Below are 25,411 nucleotides of genomic sequence, written 5' to 3'. Positions count from 1 at the left end.
AGCCGCTCCCCAGGGCGGGAATAGCAATAAGTGCTGACCCCACCAGGAGCATCCACATCCCATGAATAAATATAAACTTTTTTTTTCATGATTCATTCATGAGATGATGGCATCACTGGACCGACCAGCATTTATTGCCCCTCCCTAATTGCCCAGAGGGCAGTTAAGTCAACCATTTTGTTGTGGGTCTGGAGTCACATGTAGGCCGGACCAGGTAAGGATGACAGATCCCTTCCCTAAAGGACATTAGAGACCCAGATGGATTTTTCCAACAATCAACAATGGATTCACAGTTATCGTTACACTTTTAATTCCAGATTTTACCGAGTTCAAATTACACCGTCTGCTGTGGCAGGCTTCGAACTTGGGTCCCCAGAACATTACCTGGGTCTCTGGATTAACAGCCAAGCGATAATACCACCCAGCTACTGCCTCCCTAAAAACCAAGTTGAAAGCTACAGAGATAGAACCAGCTGTAGCAGGGCAAGATTAAAGGCTGTGATTATTATACCTTACCATTCCAATACCTCACCTTCAAGATTTGAATTCCAACTCACCAACCAAATAATCAATTTACTCTCAAACAGCACTCATCTGAGCCAAGTCCTTAAAGACCACTGCATCTGCTTCCCCTTGCAGCCACCAGGTAGGGCTGGAGAGAATACACAAGGGTTTTAAAATCTCAGCTTGGGCGCTTGAGACTAGGGAGATCCCAGGTGGGTTTTGACCCCAAGGATGAGGTACCGTGGTCCACATGGTGAAGGTAAGCATGCAGGAGCAGGTGGTGAAGGTGGCCAATAGTATGTTGGCCTTCAAAGTGAAGGGGTTTGAGGACAGGAGCAGGAATGCCTTGCTGCAATTGTACAGGGCCTTGGTGAGGCCACATCTGGCGTAGTGTGTGCAGTTTGGGTCTGTTTACCTCAAACTGATGTTTTCGTTATGGAGGGGGCAACAAAGGGTTAGCAGACTGACACCAGGAATGGCAGGACTGATATACGAAGGAAGTTTATTGATCACTGGAGTTTACAAGAATGAGCAGGGATCTCATAGAGACTTATAAAACTCCAACAGGACCAGACCCAGTAAACATAGGAAGGATGCTCCCAGTGGCCAGGGAATCTAGAACCAGGGGTTACAGTCCAAAGATACAGAATGGGACTGAGATGAGGAGAAATGCCTTCACCCAGAGAGTGGTGAGTCTGTGGAATTCTCAGCGACAGAAAGCAATTGAGGCTAAAACATTGAATATTTCCAAGGAGGAGTTAGATATAGTTCTTAGGGCTAACAGGATCAAAGGGTATGGGGAGAAAGTGGAAGAGGGGAGTGAGTTGGATGATCAGCCACGATCATACTGAATGGTGGGGCAGGCTTGAAGGGCCGAATGACCTATACCTACGTGTTCTACTTTTCTCCACTTTTACATGCTCTTGCCACCTGCCCCACCCCCACCCGGGTCTGGTTGACATCAGGAAGCTGTGCCCACTCACTCACCTCCTTGGCGATGTTGTTCCTTGCGGCGTTGGAATCTCTGATACCCGGAAGGTCTACCAGGACAGCACCAGTCCGCAGCACAGGAGACCGGGGCACCCAGACCTTCACCCGCTTCACAATCGGCCAAAACTCTCCCCCTCGGCGGGTCCGGCTATCGTCGGCACGGGAATCAATGAAATTCTGCACTTTACAGAGGAAGTCCATCGCCTGGAGATCCGAGAAGGAAGAGAGGGTTTTATTATCACAGACTTACGTTATCACAGGCAGCCTGGAGAAACTAGGATTGTTCCCCTCGAAGCAGAGAAGGTTGCAGCTGATTTAATAAAGAAGTTGAAAATCATCAAGTGGTTTGAAAGTGTAAATGAGGAGAAACTCTCTCCGGGAACAGGAGGGTCAGTAACCAGAGGTACACCAGCTTAGAATAATTGGCAAAATAGCCAGCAGGGGAGATGAGATGAGTTCGATTGGCAGGTTTTGCCTGATGACATCCTTCAACCCCCCCCACCTCTCCTCATCTAAAGTATACTAAAGAACAGAACTTTGGTTAGGCCACATTTGGAATATTGTGTCCAGCTCTGGTTACCACACTACCAAAAGGATGTAGAGGCTTTGGAGGGCATACAGCAACAGTTTACCAGGATGGTGCCTGGCTTAGAGGGTACTAGCTAGGAGAAGAGATTGGACAAATTTGGTTTGCTTTCACTTGAACGTCGAAGGATGATGGGGTTTACAAAGTTATGGAAGGCATGAACAGAATGGATTGCCAGCATCTTTTTCCCAGGGTAGAAACGTCAATTACTATAGTCAGACTCAGAGACGTACAGCACGGAAACAGACCCTTCGGTCCAACCCATCCATGCCGACCAGATATCCCAAACCCAATCTAGTCCCACCTTCCAGTACCGGCCCATATCCCTCCAAACCCTTCCTATTCATATACCCATGTAAAAGTGGAAAGTTTAAGGGGGATGTAAGAAGCAGTTTTTCTTTTACACAGAGGGTGGTAAGTGCCTGGAATGTGCTGCCAAATGAGGTGGCAGAGACAGATACAATTCGGGCGGCACAGTGACACAGTGGTGTGCACTGCTGCCTCACAGCGCCAGAGACCCGGGTTCAATTCCCACCTTAGGCAACTGTCTGTGTGGAGTTTGCGCATTCTCCCAGTGTCTGCGTGGGTTTCCTCCGGGTGCTCCGGTTTTCCAAAAAAAGATGTGCAGGTTAGGTGAATTGTCCATACTAAATTGCCCGTAGTATTAGGTGAAGGGGTAAATGTAGGGGAATGGGTCTGGGTGGGTTGCTCTTCGGAGGGCCGGTGTGGACTTGTTAGGCCTTACTTACATTGTAAGTAATCTAATCTAATCTAATAGCAACGTTTAAGAGACATTTTGACAGATACATGAATAAGCAAGGAATAGAGGGATACAAACCTCAAAGGCAAAAGATTTTTGAGTTGAGAAAGGTGTCGTGCTTCAGCACAGACTTGGTGGGCCGAAGGGCCTGTCCTGTGTGCTGGACTTACTTTGTCCTTCGTGTCTGTGCAGTCAGGGGGAGAACAACAACAAGGCAGCCCTCACTAACCTTGGCCTCGGAGATAATCTCGGTCCTCCCCAGATGTGACGTGACATCCTGGATCTGCTTCAGCTCGCTATACGGGAGGATTTTGCCGTAGACAGCTCTCACCCGGCTGTAGGCCACACTGGCCTCGGAGTTAGGGTCCGGTCGCCGCTTCTTCAGCCGCCCGTTTTTGTCGGACATGTCACGCAGCAGCAGCTGGAGCTCCTTATCCCATTCCTGAAGCCAGAATATCGACACACCGTTAAAATAAAGACCTGTATTTCTACAGCACGTTGCAAAGATGCTTTGGAATGAATGTTGCTTGGAGGACTTGGGTTTTGAATGATTGTAGGAAAATTTAAAAATGTGAAAAGTTTAAGGGGGACTCATGTGGCAAGTACTTCACACAGAGGATGGTGGGCGTTTGGAACGCGTTGCCGACAGAGGTGGTAGAGGCAGGCATGGTAGATTGATATACGATGCATCTAGGCAGATACATGAGTAGGTGGGGAGCAGATACAGATGCTTAGGAATTGGGGGACAGGTTCAGACAGTGGATTTGGATTGGCTCAGGCTTGGAGGACTGAAGGGCCTGTTCCTAGGTTGTAAATTTTCTTTGTTCTTTGAATGTGTTTCTATTATTACAGAAATATCTGGAATCGTTTCTTTCAAAGAGGTCATTGAACAATCACTGTCCCAGAAATCTCACACTGATAATAACTGGATGCATTGCTATAGTCCCTGCTGCGGCCATTTTGAACAGTGACTGGTTAGAGGGGTTCCCGCTTTATTGGAGGAAAGCAGACTAAGAACAAGCTGTTCAGGTGATCTCTCCCAATTCTGGAAAGAAAACCTTGCTGTAAACTTCAGAGTGAAACCCGTTTATTGTTTGAAAAGGAGTGACTGAAAGAGCAGCTGAAGACTGTATTTCATGAGCATGCTGCATCTGCAAGTTTCAGAGCCAATCATGCATTGAGTCAAAGAACTATCGAATCTCACAATACAGAAGAGGTCCTTCAGCCCATTGAGTCTCTAGCCACATGGCCCACAGCCTTGAATAATATGACATTATAAATAAGCATGCAAGTACTTTAAAAAAAAATGTTGTTGAGGTTACCTGCCTCACCAATCCTCGCAGGCAGTGCCCAGATCCTCACCACCCTCTGGGTGAAATTTTCTTTTCCTCAAATTGTCCCCAAACCTTCTGCTTGTAGCCTTAAAATTATGCATCCTTGTTATTGCCCCTTCAACAAAGGGAACAGCAGCTTCCTATCCACCTTGTCCATGCCCCTCAATCTCATACACCTCTATCGGATTGCCTCCCAACATACTCTGCTCCAAAGAAAACAACCTGAGCTTATCCAGCCTCTCTTCATTGCTAAAATGCTTCATCCCAGACAATATCCTGGTGAATCTCCTCTGCACCCCCTCATTGAATTCATATCGTTCCTACAGTACGGAGACAGAACTGCACACAGTACTCCAGCTGTGGCTTAACCAAAGTTCTGTACAGCTCCAACACAGTCTCTCTGCTCTTCAAATCTCTGCCAATACTTGGTTGGTCAGTTGCATGTTTAGTGACTTGACCACACAAGTAAATGTCAGGGCGACAGACTCTGGAACATCCTAAATTCGATCCTTTTGTGTTCAAGAGCAACCCTTTTGCCAGTCTTTTTTTCTCTCTTTCTGCACAGTCAATCTCTGCAGAGAAACTATGGCTTTCTCTTTCCCTGAAATGTATTTGAGAGTGTGTGGGTTAGGCAAGTGATTTTTTTGTGAGATCTTTCGAGAGACAAGTATTGCTGACTGTGTACATAACCAGTTATTGTGCTTTTAGAATAGTCATGTTTATCTAGAAACCTGATCGATAGATTTTGCTGCTTAAAATCTGATCTAGATATTTAATTGGTCATCTTGAAAAATTTTTTTTCATTTTGGGTCATGACCATGGAGCAGTGGGAGTAGAACAGTATACATCTCCAGCCTTAGTCACAACCAGCATCTTCACTGGCTGTGATGAGTTGATTCCAACTGTCTTATGATGTACATTAATTTAACAAGATCTGTTCTCTGCAAGAAAATGGGGTATCCTCAAGCCTTGAGGTTACCCAAGAGCTTGGGGATCTTGTAGCCCCTCAGTGATTACTGGTTAGTCAGCTGTCATCTTTTTTCCTGTTGTATAAATTGTTGTGATTGTTTGAGAGTTGACACAGCTGAAAATGTGTTGCTGGTTAAAGCACAGCAGGTTAGGCAGCATCTCAGGAATAGGGAATTCAACGTTTCGAGCATAAGCCCTTCATCGAAACGTCGAATTCCCTATTCCTGAGATGCTGCCTGACCTGCTGTGCTTTAACCAGCAACACATTTTCAGCTGTGATCTCCAGCATCTGCAGACCTCATTTTTTACTGAGAGTTGACACACAAAGGGACTTGGGAATACTTGTGCACGTAATACAGAAAGCTAACACCAGGGTGCAGCAGGTAATCAGGAAGGCCAATGGAAAGTTGGCCCTTATTTCAATCAGAAAAGGGAAGTCTTACTGCAACTATACAAGGTGCGATTGAGTCCACATCTGGAATACTATGTGCAGTTTTGATCTCCCAATTTAAAGAAAGATATTACTTCATTGGAAGGTAGACAAGCAGGAGGCTGGAAGAACACAGCAAGCCATGCAGCATCAGAAGGTGGAGGAGGCGTTCCTTTATTGGTCAGAGTATCGAGTACAGGAGTTGAGAGGTCATGTTGCGGCTGTACAGGACATTGGTTAGGCCACTGTTGGATTATGGTATGCAATTCTGGTCTCCTTCCTATCGGAAGAATGTTGCAAAACTTGAAAGGGTTCATAAAAGGATGTTGCCAGGGTTGGAGGATTTGAACTTTGGGGAGAGGTTGAACAGGCTGGGGCTGTTTTCCCTGGAGCGTCAGAGGCTGAGGGATAACCTTATAGAGATTTATAAAATCATGAGGAGCAAGGATAAATAGACAGGTCTTTTCCCTGGGGTGGGGGAGTCAGAACTAGGGGGCATAGGTTTAGGGTGAGAGGGGAAAGACCTAAGGGGCAACTTTTTCACACAGAGGGTGGTACGTGTTTGGAATGAGCTGCAAGAGGAAGTGGAGGCTGGTACAATTGGAGTATTTAAAAGGCATTGGGATAGGTATATGAATAGGAAAGGTTTGGAGGGATAAGGGCCGGGTGCTGGCAGGTGGGACTAGATTGGGTTGGGATATCTGGTCGGCATGGACATGTTGGACCGAAGGATCTGTTTCCAGGCTGTACATCTATATGACTCCATGACTGTCAATGTTTTGGGTGTAACCCTTCTTTCCTTATTTCATTGGAAGCAGTTTAGACAAGGTCTACTAGGATGGTTCCCCAGGATGGAGGGATTGTCTTGTGAACAAAGGTTAAACAGAATGGGACGCTACTCACCAGAGTTGAGAAGAACGAGAAGTGAATGCCTTGAAACAGATTCTTAAGGGGCTCGACGGGATAAATACTAAGAGGGTATTTCTCCTCATGGGAGAGTCTTGGACCAGAGGACATAGTCTCAGAATAAAGGGGCACCAATTCAAGACTGAGATAAGGAGGAATTTCTTCTGTCAGGGTCTTCGACACACCTTACCACAGAGAGCTGTGGGGCAGAGTCCTGGTCCATATTTAAAGCTGTGACATATGGATTCTTGATCAGTCAGGGAATTGAGGTTTATGGGAAAATGGAAGGAAAATGGAGGTGGGGAATGGTGGATCAGCCATGATCCCATTGAACAGCAGGGCGGGTTTGAACGGCCTCCTCCTATTCCTATTCCTAATGGTCTCACAGTATTCCCAATTCTTGCATTTGTCCTGATGAGTGTAAAGGTGAAAAGCTTCAGCAACATGTCTCTCTTGACAGCAAGACAAGGACAGAATTTACAGATCTACGGGGAAAGAATAGGAGGAGTGGAAATAATCAGAGGTGGCCTATGAAGTGTGAAAATTACTTCCGCCTCCTCTTGCACTGCATCACTCGATAGCCTTATAATTGGAGTCATCCATGGAGTGGGGTCAGAAAGCTGTTCACCTAAAAGCAGGTGAAGAATCTGACCAATGATTTGGTCCTGCCCCAAGAGCTGAGGCTGGGGTAGATTAGAAATTTCAAAACATTGCAGCACATTAGGCAGCCATTCACCTATCACCAGCAACCCCTACCCCTCCCCCCTTAAAAAAAACTACTCAGTCCATGCAACTCTCCTGCCACTTCCCCAAAGCACAAACCCCTCTCACTTCCAATATTTATACAATTATCTGTTGCGAAAACTATTACAGAATCTGCTTCCACCTTTCTTTCAGACGAGAGGCTGAACAGGCTGGGGCTGTTTTCCCTGGAGCATCAGATGCTGAGGGGTGACCTTATAGAAAGCTTATAAAATCTTCAGGGGCATGGATAGGGTAAATAGATAAGGTCTTTTCCCTGGGGTGGGGGAATCCAGAACGAGACGGCATGGGTTTAGGGTGAGAGGGGAAAGATATAAAAGAGACCTAAGGGGCAACTTTTTCACGCAGAGGGTGGTACGTGTATGGAATGAGCTGCCAGAGGATGTGGTGGAGGCTGGTACAATTGCAACATTTAAGAGGCATTTGGATGGATATATGAATAGGAAGGGTTTGGAAGGGATATGTGCCGGGTGCTGGCAGGTGGGACTAGATTGGGTTGGGATATCTGGTCAGCATGGACGGGTTGGACCGAAGGGTCGGTTTCTGTGCTGTACATGTATTTATGGTCATTTAAGCGGGCATTGGATAGGCATTTGGAAGTTATTGGGCTAGTATAGGTTAGGTAGGATTCGGTCGGCGCAACATCGAGGGCCGAAGGGCCTGTACTGCGCTGTATCCTTCTATGTTCTATGTTCTATGTACATCTCTACGACTGTAAGTCACACAACATCAGGTTGTAGTCCAACAGGTTTATTTGGAATGACAAGCTTACAGAGCGCTGCTCCTTCGTTACTTCACCTGAAGGAGCGAGACTCTGAAAGCTCAATTCCAAATAAACCTGTTGGACTATAACCTGGTGTCGTGTGACTTCTGATTTTGTCCAGCCCAATCCAACACTGGCACCTCCACACCTTCCTTTCAGGAAAAACATTGCAGATCCTCACAACTTACTGCATCACAAAAGGTGCTCTGCTTCTATGTAACTGATCCCCTCTCTGGTTCTTTAGCCAATGATCTGAAATTGGTGTCCCTCTGGTCACTAACTCTCCTGCCCTGGAAACAGTTCCTCCTTATTTACTCCATCAAAACCCTTCAGGAATTTGAATATCTGCATTAAATGCCCTCCTGAACTTCCTTTGTTCTGAGGTCATCAATCACAGATTCTCCACATTAAGTGAACTCCCTCATTCCTGGTCCCATTTTAGCGACTCTTCTCTCTCCAAGGCCTGGTCAGCCTGCCTATAGTGTGGTGCCTAGAATCAAACACAATACTCTAGCTGCACCACCTCTCCTCCAGCTTTTGTATTCTTAGCAGTAAAGACCTGTTCATGTTCAATACTTGTCAGTATTTATTTTATTGCTGAAGAAATCCATTGACTCTGTTAAATATTAGCATATCAGGTCCGTGACCTTTCACCGGAACTTGCAGAAGTTTGTTAACGGGACGTGGTTTGAACAGCATTTGCTGCAAATCCCTAATTGTCCATGGACTGACTGACTTGCTCGGGCCATCTCAGAGAGCAGTTAAGAGTCAAAGACGTTGCTGTGGATCTGGAGTCACACACAGGCCAGGCTGAGTAAAGACAGCAGATTTCCATCCCTGAAGGGCGTAGCATTTTCTGGGATATTGGTTTGCATAAATTAGCTGAGGCATTCCCTAGATTACAACACTGAGCATAAACACTCGGCCCTGCCCAGTGCTCTGTGTTTTTTTTTTGTTTTTATGTCACATTTGCGTCATCTATTCATATCCTTTTTGACTGTTGTCTTTAACACTTCAGGTGGTGGTTGTTGGCTCCTGAAAGAGAGAACTGGGAGACAGTTCTACAAGAATCGTTCCAGGAATGAGAAAGCTCAGTGATCAGGACAGATTGAGGAAGGTGGGAAGGAGCCCCTTGGACAGGAGGCTAACAGGAGAAACAAACAAACAGAAATTGCTGGAAGAGCTCTGCAGATCTGGCAGTGTCTGTAAAGAGAGAAACAGAGTTAACATTTGGAGCCCTGAGGTCTGAAGATCTGCTGAGTTTCTCCAGCAATTTAGAAAAAAAAAGGACAAAGAAAACTTACAGCCCAGGAACAGGCCCTTCGGCCCTCCAAGCCTGAGCCGATCCAAATCCACTGTCTGAACCTGTCGCCCAATTCCTAAGCATCTGTATCCCACTGCTCTCCACCTACTCATGCATCTGTCCAAACACATCTTAAATGAATCTACCATGCCTGCCTCTACCACCTCTGCTGAGCAACAGGAGACAGAGTAGCCACAGAAGAACACCAACTAGCCACAAAAAGACATGACCCAGTCTCACTAGTATCCCCACATACACATGAGGAAGGACACCACTTCGACTGGGACAACACAGCCATCCTAGGACAAGCCAAACAAAGACGGGTACGAGAATTCCTAAAAGCATGGCATTCCAACTGGATCTCTATCAACAAACACAGAGTTAGACCCCATCTACTGCCCCCGAGAAAAGGAACAGGAAGTGACTTCACCACAGGAAATAACATCACCAACCCAAAGAAACCCAAACATATAAATAGAATGCAGGCATTTTCAGCATTGCTTCACATGAGGTCCACTGAAAATGTTATCTAGTAGGGTAACAGAGGAGGGCACTGCTGGTATGATCAGCAAGTTTGCAGATGATATGAAGAATAGCAGAGTAGCAGAAAGCACAAGGGACTGTCAAAGAATACAGGAAAATATAGATAGACTGGAGAGTTGGGCGGAAAAGTGGCAGATGGATTTCAATCCAGGCGATGCATTTAGGCAAGACTAATTCTAGAGCGAATTATACAATGAACGGAAGAGTCTTGGGAAAAGTTGATGGGCAGAGAGATCTGGGAGTGCAGGTCCATTGTACCCTGAAGGTTACTGCACAGCTGGATAGAGTGGTCAAGGCGGCATATGGTATACTTGCCTTCATTGGACGGGGTATCGAGTATAAGAGCTGGCAGGTCATGTTAAAATTTGTTTCTGTTTATTTCTTCTTGTAGCAGGAGAAGGTGAGGACTACAAACGCTGGAAAGGTCAGAGTCAAAAAGTGTGGTGCGGGAAGATCAGGCAGCATCCGAGAAGCAGGCTTGTGCCCAGAGGGTCGACTCTCCTGCCCCTCGGGTGCTGCCTGACCTGCTGTGCTTTTCCACACTTTTCAACTCCTCCTTGCAGCAACCTTCTCTCCAAAGGAGAATAAAATGAAAAGAACAAGAGCGAATAGATTTAAAGTGAGATGCAAACGAAGCAAGGGTGATGTGAGACAGCCCTCTTTCACACAGCCAGTAGTTCGGATGTGGAATGCACAGCCTGGAAACTGGGTGGATGGATTCGAGGATGATGAATTGGATAGAAATCGTGTGGGGAACTGGCAGGAGATTGGCACTCGATAACAATGCTAATTTGAGTCGTCGACACAGGCCTCCCTCTGCGCTAAAACAATTCGGAGATTCCGTGGGAAACCAGCTCCACTCACCTCCTCAGTGAAGAACTCCACCTCAGCGCAGTAATGGTCATTCTGGGCGTTGTGGGAGACCTCAACAGCCACTGCTGTGCAGGCTCTCATGGCGGACGTGGGGAGGACAGCCTCCTCATCCAACAGGGCATTTAGTAGACTGCTCTTCCCTGAGCCTGTGTCTCCAATCACCGCAATGTAGGTCTGAGGAGGGACCGACTGTCCCTGCATCTCCTCAATCTGCTTCCTGGAGACCAGGAAAGAAAGGAAGACAGAGGAGGGAGTCATTTCAGTTTGGTGGATAATTAATTTGGTGAACAAATTTATATCGTGCCCTTCACTGGAACATGTTTCTTATTGGCGAAGCATGTTTAGATGAGAGATGCTCCCTGTTCCATTGAAGAAAACCGCATGCTTCCTCAGCACTGACCTTCCGACAGTGCGGCCCTCCCTCAGCACTGACCCTCCGACAGTGCCCACTCCCTCAACACTGACCCTCCGACAGTGCGGCCCTCCCTCAGCACTGACCCTCCGACAGTGCGGCCCTCCCTCAGCACTGACCCTCCGACAGTGCGGCCCTCCCTCAGCACTGACCCTCCGACAGTGCGGCCCTCCCTCAGCACTGACCCTCCGACAGTGCGGCCCTCCCTCAGCACTGACCCTCCGACAGTGCGGCCCTCCCTCAGCACTGACCCTCCGACAGTGCGGCCCTCCCTCAGCACTGACCCTCCGACAGTGCGGCCCTCCCTCAGCACTGACCCTCCGACAGTGCGGCCCTCCCTCAGCACTGACCCTCCGACAGTGCGGCCCTCCCTCAGCACTGACCCTCCGACAGTGCGGCCCTCCCTCAGCACTGACCCTCCGACAGTGCGGCCCTCCCTCAGCACTGACCCTCCGACAGTGCGGCCCTCCCTCAGCACTGACCCTCCGACAGTGCGGCCCTCCCTCAGCACTGACCCTCCGACAGTGCGGCCCTCCCTCAGCACTGACCCTCCGACAGTGCGGCCCTCCCTCAGCACTGACCCTCCGACAGTGCGGCCCTCCCTCAGCACTGACCCTCCGACAGTGCGGCCCTCCCTCAGCACTGACCCTCCGACAGTGCGGCCCTCCCTCAGCACTGACCCTCCGACAGTGCGGCCCTCCCTCAGCACTGACCCTCCGACAGTGCGGCCCTCCCTCAGCATTGACCCTCCGACAGTGCGGCCCTCCCTCAGCAATGACCCTCCGACAGTGCAAGGCTTGCTCAGGACCGACTGTTTGATCAGAGATCTTGAGCCAATGATTGAACAGCTGACCAGTGAGCAACAGTTAAATGGGCGAGTTACACCCACAGTAGGTCAAGTTGTCATGCAGGGCTGAAGCCCCTGATTAAAGCATTCTAATTTAGTGAAAAGGGAAGTGCTGCACTGTTGCTGGTGCCCTGTGTTACATTAGACATTAAAGCAGCTGAGGGTAGAAAATCCTGTTTCAAGAGTTGAGGATGTCTCTCAGACAATCTTTGTCAAACTGACAATTATTGCTCGATCATAATCATTCTCATTGCAGAGAAGGACCTTGCTGTTTTTCCAACTGCTTTTCTGGACTTCCCAACAAACCTGCTTTTAAAAAAAAACCACCAACTCCGAAGTGCTTTGGTGGATCCAGAGTGTGTGAAAGACAGTACAGCAGTGTACGGAGAACCAGTAAACGTGTGTATCTGATACTCACTTCCATTCCTTGGCATGCGCTTCCTCGATCCCGTCTACCTTCAGGGTCTGGGAGACAGACTGAAGCAACAGCTCACACTCCCTCAGTTGGGAAATAACATCTTGATCCGATGTTGCCCAGGAGCTCTCGAGGAGGCCTCTGGGTGAGGGACGGAAAGCAGCAGCTTCTGTTGCATTGGGAAAACAAAATAACACATTGAAGGTTCTGGAACCTCAGCTTTTAACAACACTTATCAATAACTTGGATAAATGGGTGGGGAATGTCTCAAGACTGATAACCCTGAAGTCAAGCTCACACTGTGGGCATGAAGCTGAGGTGCACGAGGTTATAGCCAAACAGGTTTATTTGCAATCACAAGCTTTCAGAGTGCTGCCCCTTCACCAGGTCCTTCACTTCACAGGAAGAATTGTGACTTTGGACTTCGTCCAGCCCAGTCCAACACCGGCACCTCCACGCCATGGCTTTCATGAACATCACAGACTCAAAGTGGAAATAATCTCCAAGAAGATCGTGCATATTGAGACACCATGGGAACATGGGTTCAAACCCCATGGTAGATGGGCAAGTTTGAAATCAATACAAGGCTGAAATTGAAAACTAGTTGAATACTGACCTTGTTGTTGACTGTAAGAACCCAGTTCACACACGTCCTTAAGGGAAGGAAAACTGCAATCCTTTTCTGGTGTGGTACAAACAGAGAGGTTTATACACACAGCCATGTAAGTGTTTAACAGCATTTATTGCTAGTTAAGATGCCTGTTTTTGGTTCACTAACTGTGGATTTTCTCGATATGGAGATGCCGGTGATGGTCTGGGGTGTACAAAGTTAAAATCACACACCACTAGGTTATAGTCCACCTGCTGGAGGAGCGGCGCTCCGAAAGCTCGTGCTTCCAATTAAACCTGTTGGATTATAACCTGGTGTTGTGATTTTTAACTTTGTGGATTTTCTGTGTCTGAAGCTAATTATTAACTGGTAAGCATCTTTGTAGCCATGGTGATTTCTTTTATAACAGTTTTTGAGGCCTAACTTTCGAATGAACAAATCTGTACGGACAGTTAATGAATTTCTGCTCCGTTAAGATTGCTTTGTGACCCAGCAAAGTAATTCATAAATTTTTTTAAAGACTTTTGGAACTAATCGACCTTACCTGATGGATCACTGGCTCTGATTTGTTCATCCTGGTCTTCCAGAAATACCGAACCCACACAATTTCCATCTGAAGAGCACTCAGGAGTTAGGCAGGTCCCTTCTTGTGGGCCCAAGTCTGAGATTCGCCTGTCGCCATGATGCACAAAGTCAGAGCCCAAAGTGTAGGCTGATGGCTTCCGGACTTTGGTGGAACTGTCCCAGGACTCCTCATGGTCAGAGCACTCTGGTGAGTCTGGGAGGTAGTCTAGCTCAGGAGGTGGGAATATATCATCGTCAAGGCTGTATGGAAGGGGGAGTTGAACGGGTAGACTGATGTTCTGGGCATCAGGAGGATTTGCCTGATCCTGGGGCTTCAAGGGGTCAATCTGTGGTTTAGTTAAAGGAGGAGGAATTGATCTCTGTCTTGAGGAGTGCAGCATCGCAATGGGGGGTGATCTAGAATTCTGCTGTCTGGGAAACCCAGCGCTATGCTCCTCACAATGTGAAAGGACGTGACATTCCATTCCTATGCTCCCAGAGTGTTTGGATTCCTGCAGGCAACGTGAATCATGGTCCAGACAGGGCTCAGTGAGTGACCTGGTGTGGACAGCAGGAGAGGATGGCACAAGGACAGAGGATAATGACAGGGCAACAGGCACAGGACAGCTCTCAGGCAGGCTGGGTCTTGGGGCTCCTCTGTAGCACGATGCTCCACCAGGATCCTCAATGCCTGCTCCTCTCTGGGGGTATGTGCTGCCTCCTGCAGACCTGGAGAACAGGAAGCCGGATGCTGCCGCAGTCACACCTCCTGCCCCACGGCCACCAGAGTGACCCGGAGCCTCTTCATCACTCTCACTCTCCTCCTTGATGGGATAGAGCAAGGGCTCGTCCTCTGTGTCGCTGATCACAATCACAGAGCTGATCACAGCTCTCTCATCATTGGCACTGGGAGACTGGGAGAGGCCGGGCCGAGAGGGAGACTGGGAGAGGCCGGGCCGAGAGGGAGACTGGGAGAGGCCGGGCCGAGAGGGAGACTGGGAGAGGCCGGGCCGAGGGGGAGACTGGGAGAGGCCGGGCCGAGAGGGAGACTGGGAGAGGCCGGGCCGAGAGGGAGACTGGGAGAGGCCGGGCCGAGAGGGAGACTGGGAGAGGCCGGGCCGAGAGGGTGACTGGGAGAGGCCGGGCCGAGAGGGAGAGGGAGTCCGGGAGAGGCTGGGCCGAGGGGGAGACCGGGAGAGGCCGGGCCGAGGGGGAGACCGGGAGAGGCCGGGCCGAGGGGGAGTGGGAGTCCGGGAGAAGCCGGGCCGAGGGGGAGAGGGAGTCCAGGAGAGGCCTGGCCGAGGGGGAGACCGGGAGAGGCCGGGCTGAGGGGGAGAGGGAGTCCGGGAGAAGCCGAGCCGAGGGGGAGAGGAAGTCCGGGAGAGGCCGGGCTGAGGGGGAGAGGGAGTCCGGGAGAAGCAGGGCAGAGGGGGAGAGGGAGTCCAAGAGAGGCCGGGGTCAGCGGTGTCATCTGCCTCATCACTTGATGCTCTGATCCTCTTCTTTGCCGGCAGTGAAAGACGATTAACCAAGGGCACTCCTTGGGGAGGACTCCTCTCCCTCAGCCGCTTGGACACAACTGAGCAGCCACAGACACTGGTCTCCTCACCAAATTCCTGAAAATCTCTCTCATCAGCTGCATCATGCCGAGAGGAAACTGCCCTTTCTGTAGGTGCCGGTAACAAATCAAGCATGGGTTCCACATCATGGTCCACACACAGAGCAGATCCTCCCTCCTCTGTGCTGCCCTCAACACAACCAACTGCATTGGGAAAACAAGAGAACGCAACTATTCAATATTATTCCAACAATTTCAGACTGTACCACAGGGCAGGCCAGGCCACTCTGCTTTATCATTGACTTATACGTAGGCCTGGACATCAAAAGAGCCTATTTCGTCCATCATTTTTGAAACAGATATTACAGTGCCGACCCTCTGACAGTGCGGCGCTCCCTCAGCGCTCAACCTCCGACAGTGCGGCACTCCCTCTGACCTCTTGAGCTATCAATCATCTTTCCTCAGCTAAACTGATCTCATAATATGGCAATCTAACTGTCTGTAATCTTCTAAATGTGGTCTACCCTGACAGGCCACATGGGTGGTGAAGAAGTTTCTTACTTCGCAATTTTACTCTACTACAAAAGGAAAAACTAATGCATGATTTGTTTCTTGATGGTTTTTCTAACCTTGTTCTAATTCTACCCAGAGTTTCTTTTGCTCCTCTACCCTAAACTTTGAAATGATCAATGACACCTCGATATAAACATCACTGGCTGGGGCAGCATTCATTGCCTGGCTATAGGGTTTACACTTAAATCCATCAGTCAAGAAATTCTAGGATTTTGATCCTGCAACTCTAAAGGAACTGCAACATATCTCCAAGTCAGGATGAGCAGTGGCTTGGATGGGAGTTTGCAGAAGTGTTCCCCTGTACCTGCTACTCCTGTCCTTCTGGATGGACGTGATCAGGGGTTTGGAAGGCGCTAAGGATCTTTGGTGAACGTTTCCAGTGCATCTTGTGGATAGTACACACTGCTGCTACTGAGCGTTGGGATGGAGGGAGTCAATGCTTGATATTAGGGCAGCTCAGGAAATGCCCAGAGATGTCAGTATAAAAAATTAATTTATGAAATTTTGAGACCAGGAGTGCCGAGTCAGAAATTGGCGTTTTAATAAAGGAGAGAAAAGCTTTCAATTCTGATAGTATTCATAGAAGACGCTGCAGTTCACAAGAACAGGTGAGAAGCAGTTAAGCTGCACCCAAAGATTAGAAATGTATTTCCCTGGATTTGAAACAGTTAAGTGACACTGTTGTGGAATAGATAAGAATTTAGTTTAAGATCATTCAAACTGTGTTGTACATTTGCTTAATGTTATTTTTTCCTGTTTCAATGTTGAAGAAAGTTAGAGAAATAGATGGTGACATCTTGAAAAATGTCCATATTTCACAGGAGGAACTGCTGGACATCTTGAAACACATAAAAGTGAATAAATCCCCAGTCCCTCAACAGGTGTACCCTAGAGCTCTGTGGGAAGCTAGGGAAGTGATTGCTGGGCCTCTTGCTAAGATATTTGTATCATCAATAGTCACAGGTGAGGTGCAGGAAGACTGGAGATCGGCTAACGTGGTGCCACTGTTTAAGAAGGGCAGTAAAGACAAGCCAGGGAACTATAGACCAATGAGCCTGACCTCAGTGGTGGGCAAGTTGTTGGAGGGAATCCTGAGGGACAGGATGTACATGTATTTGGAAAGGCAAGAACTGATTAGGGATAGCCAACATGGCTTTGTGCATGGGAAATCATGTCTCACAAACTTGATTGAGTTTTTTTAAGAAGTAACCAAGAGGACTGATGAGGGCAGAGTGATGGACGTGATCTATAAGGACTTTAAAACAGCATTTGACAAGGTTCCCCATGGGAGACTGGTTAGCAAGGTTAGATCTTATGGAATACAGGGAGAACTAGCCATTTGGATACAGAACTGGCTCAAAGGTAGAAGACAGAGGGTGGTGGTGGAGAGTTGTTTTTCAGATTGTAGGCCTGTGACCAGTGAAGTGCCACAAGGATCGATGCTGGGTCCTCTACTTTTCATTATTTACATCAATAATTTGAATGCGAGCATAAGTGGTATAGTTAGTAAATTTGCAGATGACACCAAAATTGGAGATGTAGTGGACAGGGAAGAAGGTTACATCAGATTACAACAGGATCTTGATTAGATGGGCCAACAGGCTGAGAACTGGCAGATAAATGAGAGGTGCTGCATTTTGGGAAAGCAAATCTTAGCAGGACTTCTACAGATCATGGTAAGGTCCTTGATAGTGTTACTGAACAAAGAGATCTTGGAGGGCAGGTTCATAGCTCCTTGAAAGTGGAGTCACAGGTAGATAGGATAGTGAAAAAGGCGTATGGTATGCTTTCCTGGTTTGGTCAGAATATTGAATACAGGACATTGGTTAGGCCACTGTTGGAATATTGCATGCAATTCTGGTCTCCTTCCTGTTGGAAGGATGTTGTGAAACTTGAAAGGATTCAGAAAAGATTTAAAAGGATGTTGCCAGGGTTGGAGGATTTGAGCTATAGGGAGAGGCTGAATAGGCTGGGGCTGTTTTCCCTGGAGCGTCAGAGGCTGAGGGGGTGACCTTATAGAGGTTTATAAAATCATGAGGGGCATGGATAGGATAGACAGACAAAGTCTCTTTGTGTGGTTGGAGGAGTCCAGAACTAGAAGGCCTAAGTTTAGGGTGAGTGGGCAAAGTTATAAAAGAGACCTAAGAGGCAACTTTTTCACACAGAGGGTGGTGCGTATATGGGCATCTGGAATAAAAAGGGTTTGGAGGGATGTGGGTCAGGTGCTAGTAGGTGGGACTAGGTTGGGTTGGGATATCTGGTCAGCATGGATGAGTTGGACCGAAGCGTCTGTTTCTGTGCTGTACATCTCTATGACTCTAAAATCTGTCCTGAAGAAGGGTTACACCTAAAATGTTGACTTCTCCACCTCCTGATGTTGTCTGGCTTGCTGTGTTCTTCCAGCCTCTTGCCTGTCTACTTTGGATTCAAGCATCTGCAATGTTCTTGTCTCTATCGAAGAAAATCTGCAGCCTTGAGTGGTACGTGTATGGAATGAGCTGCCAGAGGAAGTGGTGGAGGCTGGTACAACTACATCATGTAAAAGACAGCTGGAATATATATGAATAGGAAGGGTTTAGAGGGATATGGACCAAAAGCTGGCAGGCACTAGATTAATTAAGGATACCTGGTCGGCATGGATGAGTTGGATGGAAGGGTCTGTTTCCATGCTGTACAACTGCATGGCTACTTGTTACTGAAGAAAAAGTGTCGATCAGAGCCAGATTTCATTCTGCGATCAGATTTGTCCAGTTGGATTTAATGGGACCATCCCACTCACTGATTCCCATCTTGAAAGTGGCTGCTGACACATTCTGCTCTGGCCCCCAACATCACATACTCCATTGTTTTTTTTTCTCTTTACTCACTCACTGCATGTGCGTGTCTCTGGCCAGGCCAGCATTTATTGCCCATCCCTAATTGCCTAGAGTCAACCACATTACTGTGGGGCTAAATCACAGAGGCCAGACCAGGTAAGGATGACAGATCTCTTTTCCTAAAGGACACTAGTGAACCTGATGGATTTTTCCAACAATTGACAATGGTTTCCTGGTCACCATTAGATCCTTAATTCCAGATTCTCTCTTATTGAATTCAAATTTCACTATTGGGCATGGCAGGTTTGGACTAGTGTCCCCTGAACATTAGCTGAGTTTCTGGTTTAATAATCCAGAAATCATACCACTTGGCCAGTGCCTCTCATTATTATTTATTAGTTGAGGATTAGACTTTATCAACTGATTTATTTATTAAGGGAATCAGAGGTTCTGGGGAACAGGTCAGAAAGTGAAGTTGAGGATTATCAGATCAGCCAGGATTTCATTGAATGGCAGGTCAGATTCAATGAGCTGAATAACCAATTTCTGTTCTCACTTCTCATGGTCTTACTGAAGACCTTTTGAAGATTGTCTACTCCACCTGAGTCACCTCCTCAAACACCTGAGCAGGGTTGTTCAACCAAGATCTTGCCTTTTCTAGATGTACTTTGCTTCTTATCTTTAGTTGGGTTTCCATTCCTTGCCCTATCACTAATGTTAAGCTGATTGGTCTAGAGTCTGCCTTCAATTCCGTTAGCTGCCTGCCAGTTCACTGGCACTGCCTCTAACAAATAAGTCCTGCCTCTGATAGACAATAGGTGCAGGAGTAGGCCATTCAGCCCTTCGAGCCTGCACCACCATTCAATATGATCATGGCTGATCATTCCTAATTAGTATCCTCTTCCTGCCTTATCTCCATAACCCTTGATTCCACTATCCTCGAGAGCTCTATCCAACTCTTTCTTAAATGAATCCAGAGACTAGGCCTCCACTGACCTCTGGGGCAGAGCATTCCACACAGCCACCACTCTCTGGGTGAAGAAGTTTCTCCTCATCTCTGTCCTAAATGGTCTACCCCGTATTTTTAAGCTGTGTCCTCTGGTTCGGCAATCACCCATCAGCGGAAACATGTTTCCTGCTGCCAGAGTGTCCAATCCTTTCATAATCTTATATGTCTCAATCAGATCCCCTCTCAGTCTTCTAAACTCAAGGATATCCCTTCCCAAATCTTATCGTTTGGTTGATTTCAAATATGCTCACCTGAACTTATTTGGTTGGTGGCTAGAGATGTTATCTTTCTGTCTGTTCCAGTCTCCTCTTTACTGGATCCCAGGAAATCGGCCCTCAGTCTCCTGATTCCAATGTCATTTTGGCTGGTGACTGGATCTTCTAGTAATTCTAGATGTGGTTTGGTGCCCAATTCACCTCCAGCTTCCTGAATGCTGGTGGGGCTGGTGATGTCTCCTTCTCCGTGCAGGTCTCCCCTCCACACAAGAGAGCTGCTACTCTGGTCTGCATCCCTCATATCGATATTCTGGGCTACCACCCTCCTGGATGGCTCTGTCTCCAATCTGGGTGACCGGTCAAAGGTGAAGCCCAGGCAGAAGGCCTCAGCCTCCCACTGCTGCCCCTTTGAAGACAGCATGTCAGATCCAAGGCCAGATACCTGTGCTGCTGAGGAGGCTTCCCCCTCAGGAGGGCCTGACAGACCAGTGGGACACTCATCCTCTGGCTTAGAAGTGCAGCCACCTTTGGCGTTTAGCAGGAGTTCAGTAAAGTGGCTAGGAGCAGGATCCAGTGCAGGAAAATGTCCCTTGCCTGAGCTACAGGACTGGATACTCCAGACTTCAGAAATACTCAGAGGAGGTGGAGGAGGAGGAGGATGATCTGATTCAACACCATCAACATTCACGCGCCTCTCTCCCACATTGTAGCTATGGCCTGGGTTATTGTGGCTGGAAGGGGGCAATTCCATTGGGTTGCAACTTTCAATCACATCTTGGCTGCAATTTGAACTGTCACCAGGAGACGATGGTTCTGCTAGGCTTAAACATCTCATTTCACCAGGTTGCCCAGGACCGTTAGCTTCAGGACTTGTAGGGAGAGCAGGCGGAGGAGGAGATGACTTATCTGTGCTGGAGCTGTGACTACAGCAACCTCCTGTCACATCAGCAACACCCTGATCAGCAGACCCTGAGTCTGTCTCTGCCTCTCCATCACATTCCAGGACAGCACAGCTGAGGGATCCAGTGGCAGCTCTCAGGATCTCCAACTGCGAGCTCCCCATCTTGTTGCTAGCCGTGACTGCTGTCCCATCACCACCAGCTGGTGTTGCCTGGCTTTCCCAAGTTCCCAGTCCCCCATTCTCCAACCCCTCTTGGGAATCTGCGTTGGGAGAACGGTGCGCAAGTGAGCTCCAGCTTGCCCTGGAAGCATCGAATGCCTCCACATTGGTCCCCGATTCCTCAGTAAGGGAAAGGGAAGGATGAGAGCCCTCAGCCACAGTGACCTCCTGCGTCGGGTCAGTATCTCCTGGAACACAGTTGCTGGGGTCTGGAGACATGACATGGAAGGTGTCACCCTCTGCGGTTTCCTGGACTGTCCCAGTTTTTCTGGCAAGTTTACCAGCCTTCTCCAGAGAGCTTTCTGAATCACCCCACGCTCCAACATGCCAATTCACCAGCTTGCTGGATGGAGGAGACAGCAAAGGCGAGGGCTCAGTTGAGGTGGACGAACCAGAGCCATTAGTGCCAGGCCCACAGTCAGAACTGCTACCCATGAAGCCAGGGCTCTTGTCATCGCTGGTTTCTCTCGGCTCCTGTCGGGGTTCGGAATTCTCGGAGTGGTGACACTGATCGGAGTCACCCATCTCCACATTCTGCTGTGGCAGGTCAACAAGGGGCTCTTTGGGCTTAGCCACTTGAGTTTTGAAGAACTCTCTAACAATTCGCCTGACCTCGTCCTGCCTGCTCACTGCTCTCACTTCCCCAGTAGCACGACACTCCTGAGAGGCTCTGTATTCCGTGACAAACTGCTGGACCAGTCTGCCTATGTACCAGGCCTGATGCTGCCTCTGCTCGGCCGAGAGGGACAGCAAAGTGACATTCTGGCCCTCTGCTGATGCAAGCCCCTCTGTTCCAGCTTGCTGAGGCAAGCACACTCTTTTACTGGGAGAGGAGGCAGTAGACTTTGAACCCAACGCCTCTTCTCCTTCACAAAGTCTCTTTGATGGTCGGGAATTTAGGTTCATTTGGCTGTTTAGGCTCTTGCTTGTAATATCCTCCCTCTTCAACTGAGACTCTGAAGGTTGTAGATTCAGATACTTGGGTTCTGAAGAGACAATTGTTGAGCCAACTTTGACCACCCCATCTGTACGACTGATGTCAGCTGCTCCTGTCTCGGCTAAATCAGTGCTCTCCACAATGACCTGACACTTGCCCGTTCCATCTAGTCTCATGTCTTGCCATTCAATAGGCACAGATTCAGCCTCAAGATTCGGGCTCACCGGCAACTGTATCGGTGTCTCACCAAATGGTATCCGGTCCAATGTCTGCGGCATCACAGCACCATGCTCTTCACCGAGGAGGCTGGGTTGTGCCACGTTCTCCTCCTGCTGGAATTGCCCACGTTCACCAAGCGCCACCGTCTCAGTTTCCTGCTCAACACCTCTGTTTTCTGGGCAGTATTTTTTCAATATGCCGTCACTCGGCTTTTGTACTTCAGTTCCCTGCTGGGAGCGGGTTCTCGAATCTTTGCATCCGGAGACATTTGTGGCATAGTCCGAGTGTGTCGGCACAACTCCATTCTGCAGAGTGCTCGAAGTTTGGGGAACCATCTCCCTCTGTGTACACAGCCCCAGTTCATCCAGGGTCCCCTGCACAGTCTGGGAATCCCCTCTCCTGGGCATCCCTTCTCCTGCAGACTGATCTTCAGCGTCCTTGGAGAAGATGAACCGCTGCTTACGGTGATCAGGGGGCAAATGGGAGTGGTGCTTTCTCGCCAACTGTTCGTCGTCGAGCTCAAGATCTTCAGCTCCTCCTTCACCGAAGACAATCGACTCTTCAGAGAAACCAGTTGGAGGGCAGGTCTCCTCTGAGAGCCTCTCGTCTTCAGGTACACTTGTACAGGGAGTGACTGTTCGTGAGGTTTGTACTGGGTCACCTTTATTCCTGATGGAGGTGGGGAGACTCAAGTTCACCTCCCTCACATCTGTACAGTCTGGTGAAGGAGGAGAAACATCGAGATTTGCTTTGCCCATGATGATGTTCAGCTCCTCCTCATTCTCCACAGTAGGGAGTGCACTGTCTGATAAGGTACCCGGCAGCTGTATACAGGTCAGCTGTGCTGGGTTGGAGGCCTCCTCTTCTTCACTTGCAGTTTGTTCGCTCAAGTCATTCCTTTCCACTGGCTCACATGGTGTGACGTGGCCTGAAGCACTTTGCTCACTGGACTCTGCCCGTCCCTCTAGCCTGTATGAATCCAGCGTCTCAGGGAACTGAGAGACTGGGATAGATCCTTCCCCCGAGACCTTGTCCAACAAACCAGTCTCGCTCTCAGCCTTGGGATTTTCACGTTTGGAGCTGTCCATTTCCAGGTCATATTGAACACACTGCTGTCTTGTATCAGTGCTGGGTGGCGCAGTAGGGGATCCTGCCTGCTCCCGAGCCCGGCAAACTCCGACACAGAGTTCCAACAATCCAGCAGGTTCCTCCAAGATTCGGGACCTCTCTATCTCTCCGGACTTCTCCTCCACAAGAACGTCCTTCTCAGAGGATGCAGGAGTTGACTGCTCTCCAGTTTTGAGTTGCTTCTGACTGACTCCTCCAGTCTCACGACCACCCGGTCTGGGGAGCACGGCTGCGGTGAAAAGCTGGGGCTGTATACGGGGGGCCGCTGTGATCCAAACGAGCCCCTCCTCCTGGCAAACACGGACCTGCGCACGCCCAGGAGTTAGTTCAGGCTGCACTGCATGCTCGCCACTACAAATCTCATCTTCCGCCCCCTCAGCACCTTCTCGGCCAGTCAGCTGAGTTTCTTCCATCGAACAGCAGCTTGCACCATCGCCCAACACACCCGTCATGGTGGACTCTTCCTGCTCTGCCCCACGACACAAACCCAGGCTCAGAGGTAATTCTCTCCCATTCAAGTTCAATTCCTTCACCAATGGGCTGTGACTTTGCAGTTCTCTGTTCTCTGGAGTGTCAGGCCTCAACATAAGCTCTTCAGCTATGCTTTCATCTTCACTCTGCTCTTCAACTGGATCCTCAAGTTCAATCCTTTGAGAATCAGAGAAACTGGGTTGGACAAGCACCCCCTCCACAGTTTCCGCCTTCCCCCCATGAACCAGCAGGAATTGGGTCCTCTGAGTGCCTTCAGTTCCACTCAATCCCACCTCTGGCACCTCATCGTGTGTGTGAGGCATGGCCTGCTCAAACTGATCAGTGTCTGCCGCCCCCAAACACTGAGGTTCATCATGCCATCCTGCTGCTTGGTCATTTCCCCCACTCAACTCCGAATCACTCCCACACCCTGTGTCGGCTGTGGGATAAGCTTCCTGAGTCACGGGCCAGGCAACAGGAACAGAAGACGTCAAATCACTCCTCTGCACAGACACGGACTCAGAAAGGAGGACAGAGTTGTTCGTCGTCACACTGAGCTCAGTCAGAGTTGTCACACCAAAGTGTGCAGGAGCAGAGGCTTCTCGCAGGAGAGAGGGGTTACACACAGAGGATTCACAATCTCCAGTGCTGCCAGTACAAGCACACACTTTCTTTCTAGAAGATTCTTCAGTGGAGTCAGCAGAAGGAGCATCAGCTGTTTCCCCAGAGTTTCTAAATTCATCTTTGATCTCTGCAGCATTTTCAGACATAGGGGCTCCCTCCTGACACCACCCATGGGTGACAGGACTGTCTTGGCCACCATGCCAGGCAGCACCCATGGGCGAGGGGGGCAGTGGGACAGTTCTGGCTGGTGATTCTGGGCTTTCTCCCGCCTCTGCTACTGGGCACGAAGTCAAGGCCGTCGGCCTCACAGGAGGACAATACCGGATTGGTGATTTGGTGGTCTCAAATTTACCATTCCCCACCGGAGAGTGTGTTCCTGGCCTGTCAGTTTCAGAGTCCATCACTGGAGACAGGTTCACCCGCTCTTCACCTGGGAAATGCCCAACTCTCTTTGTTGTAAGAGTGTCTGTGAAATGATTGCAGGACTCACTGAGCAATTCTGAATGCACGTCGGTTGTTAGAAATCCCGAGGGGAAGTGTCCCTCCCCTTCAACATGGCCCAGTCTGGGCTGATCCTGTCCAGTTTCAGACAACGTCAGAGGTTCGTCTGTCACACCAGGTTCTGGGTGGCTCTCATCTTGGAATGGATCTAGATTATCTCGGTCTGGGGTAACCAAAGCGGCTTCCAGCAGATTCTCTGAACTTGCTGCCTCAGCCTGGAATTCCGAGCTGCTTAAAACTCGGTCATCGCTGGAAGGCACATTCATTGCTGAGTGTTTGCAGTAGCTTTGATTAATGGTCTCTTTCTCTGCTGTGGAGTTCAAGGTTTCACTCTGCATGAGTGGGCTAGGAGTACCATCATTTGCAGATGTCACTGTGCAAGAGGGAACGTGAGCTACACCTATACCAAGCCGACGTGCCACTAGTGTCTCTGCAGTTTCCAATCCAAACTGATTGGCTGGCTCTCTCACCGGCATCAATGGCTCAGATCCTTCCAGCTCCTCCTCCCTCTCCACATCGACCAGAGGTGGTGCCACAGGAGATCGCTCTGACAATGGGGATTCGTCCACCTCTCCCTCAGCTCCACAATTTCCAGCCTCAGTGACAATGACACGGGCACTCATCAGCTGCAACTCCGAGGGTGCTGGGCAAGTATTGGACAGATCAGAT

The 25,411-nt window shown here is 49.0% G+C and overlaps 1 protein-coding gene across 3 annotated transcripts in view; it reads right to left on the bottom strand.

Annotated features, from left to right (window-relative positions):
- Positions 1 to 24,902, bottom strand: part of LOC132815894 (uncharacterized) — a 102,122-nt gene extending 77,220 nt beyond the window's left edge. For all 3 annotated transcript variants that reach the window (XR_009644718.1, XM_060825248.1, XM_060825249.1), the window contains exons 1-6: positions 19,779 to 24,902; positions 13,552 to 15,333; positions 12,401 to 12,566; positions 10,715 to 10,940; positions 3,070 to 3,282; positions 1,492 to 1,698 (exon numbers count right to left, since the gene is read on the bottom strand). Coding sequence is in view for 2 of the 3 variants with exons in the window: in XM_060825248.1 (XP_060681231.1) it covers positions 1,492 to 1,698; positions 3,070 to 3,282; positions 10,715 to 10,940; positions 12,401 to 12,566; positions 13,552 to 15,333; positions 19,779 to 24,642 (7,458 nt within the window). In the remaining variant the exon portion in view is untranslated. The remainder of the gene's footprint in view (positions 1 to 1,491; positions 1,699 to 3,069; positions 3,283 to 10,714; positions 10,941 to 12,400; positions 12,567 to 13,551; positions 15,334 to 19,778) is intronic.
- Positions 24,903 to 25,411: the final 509 nt, after the last annotated feature.

This window comes from Hemiscyllium ocellatum, chromosome 5 (assembly GCF_020745735.1).
Source record: "Hemiscyllium ocellatum isolate sHemOce1 chromosome 5, sHemOce1.pat.X.cur, whole genome shotgun sequence".
Classification (NCBI taxonomy): Eukaryota; Metazoa; Chordata; class Chondrichthyes; order Orectolobiformes; family Hemiscylliidae; genus Hemiscyllium; species Hemiscyllium ocellatum.
This window is presented reverse-complemented; position numbering and strand designations above follow the sequence as displayed.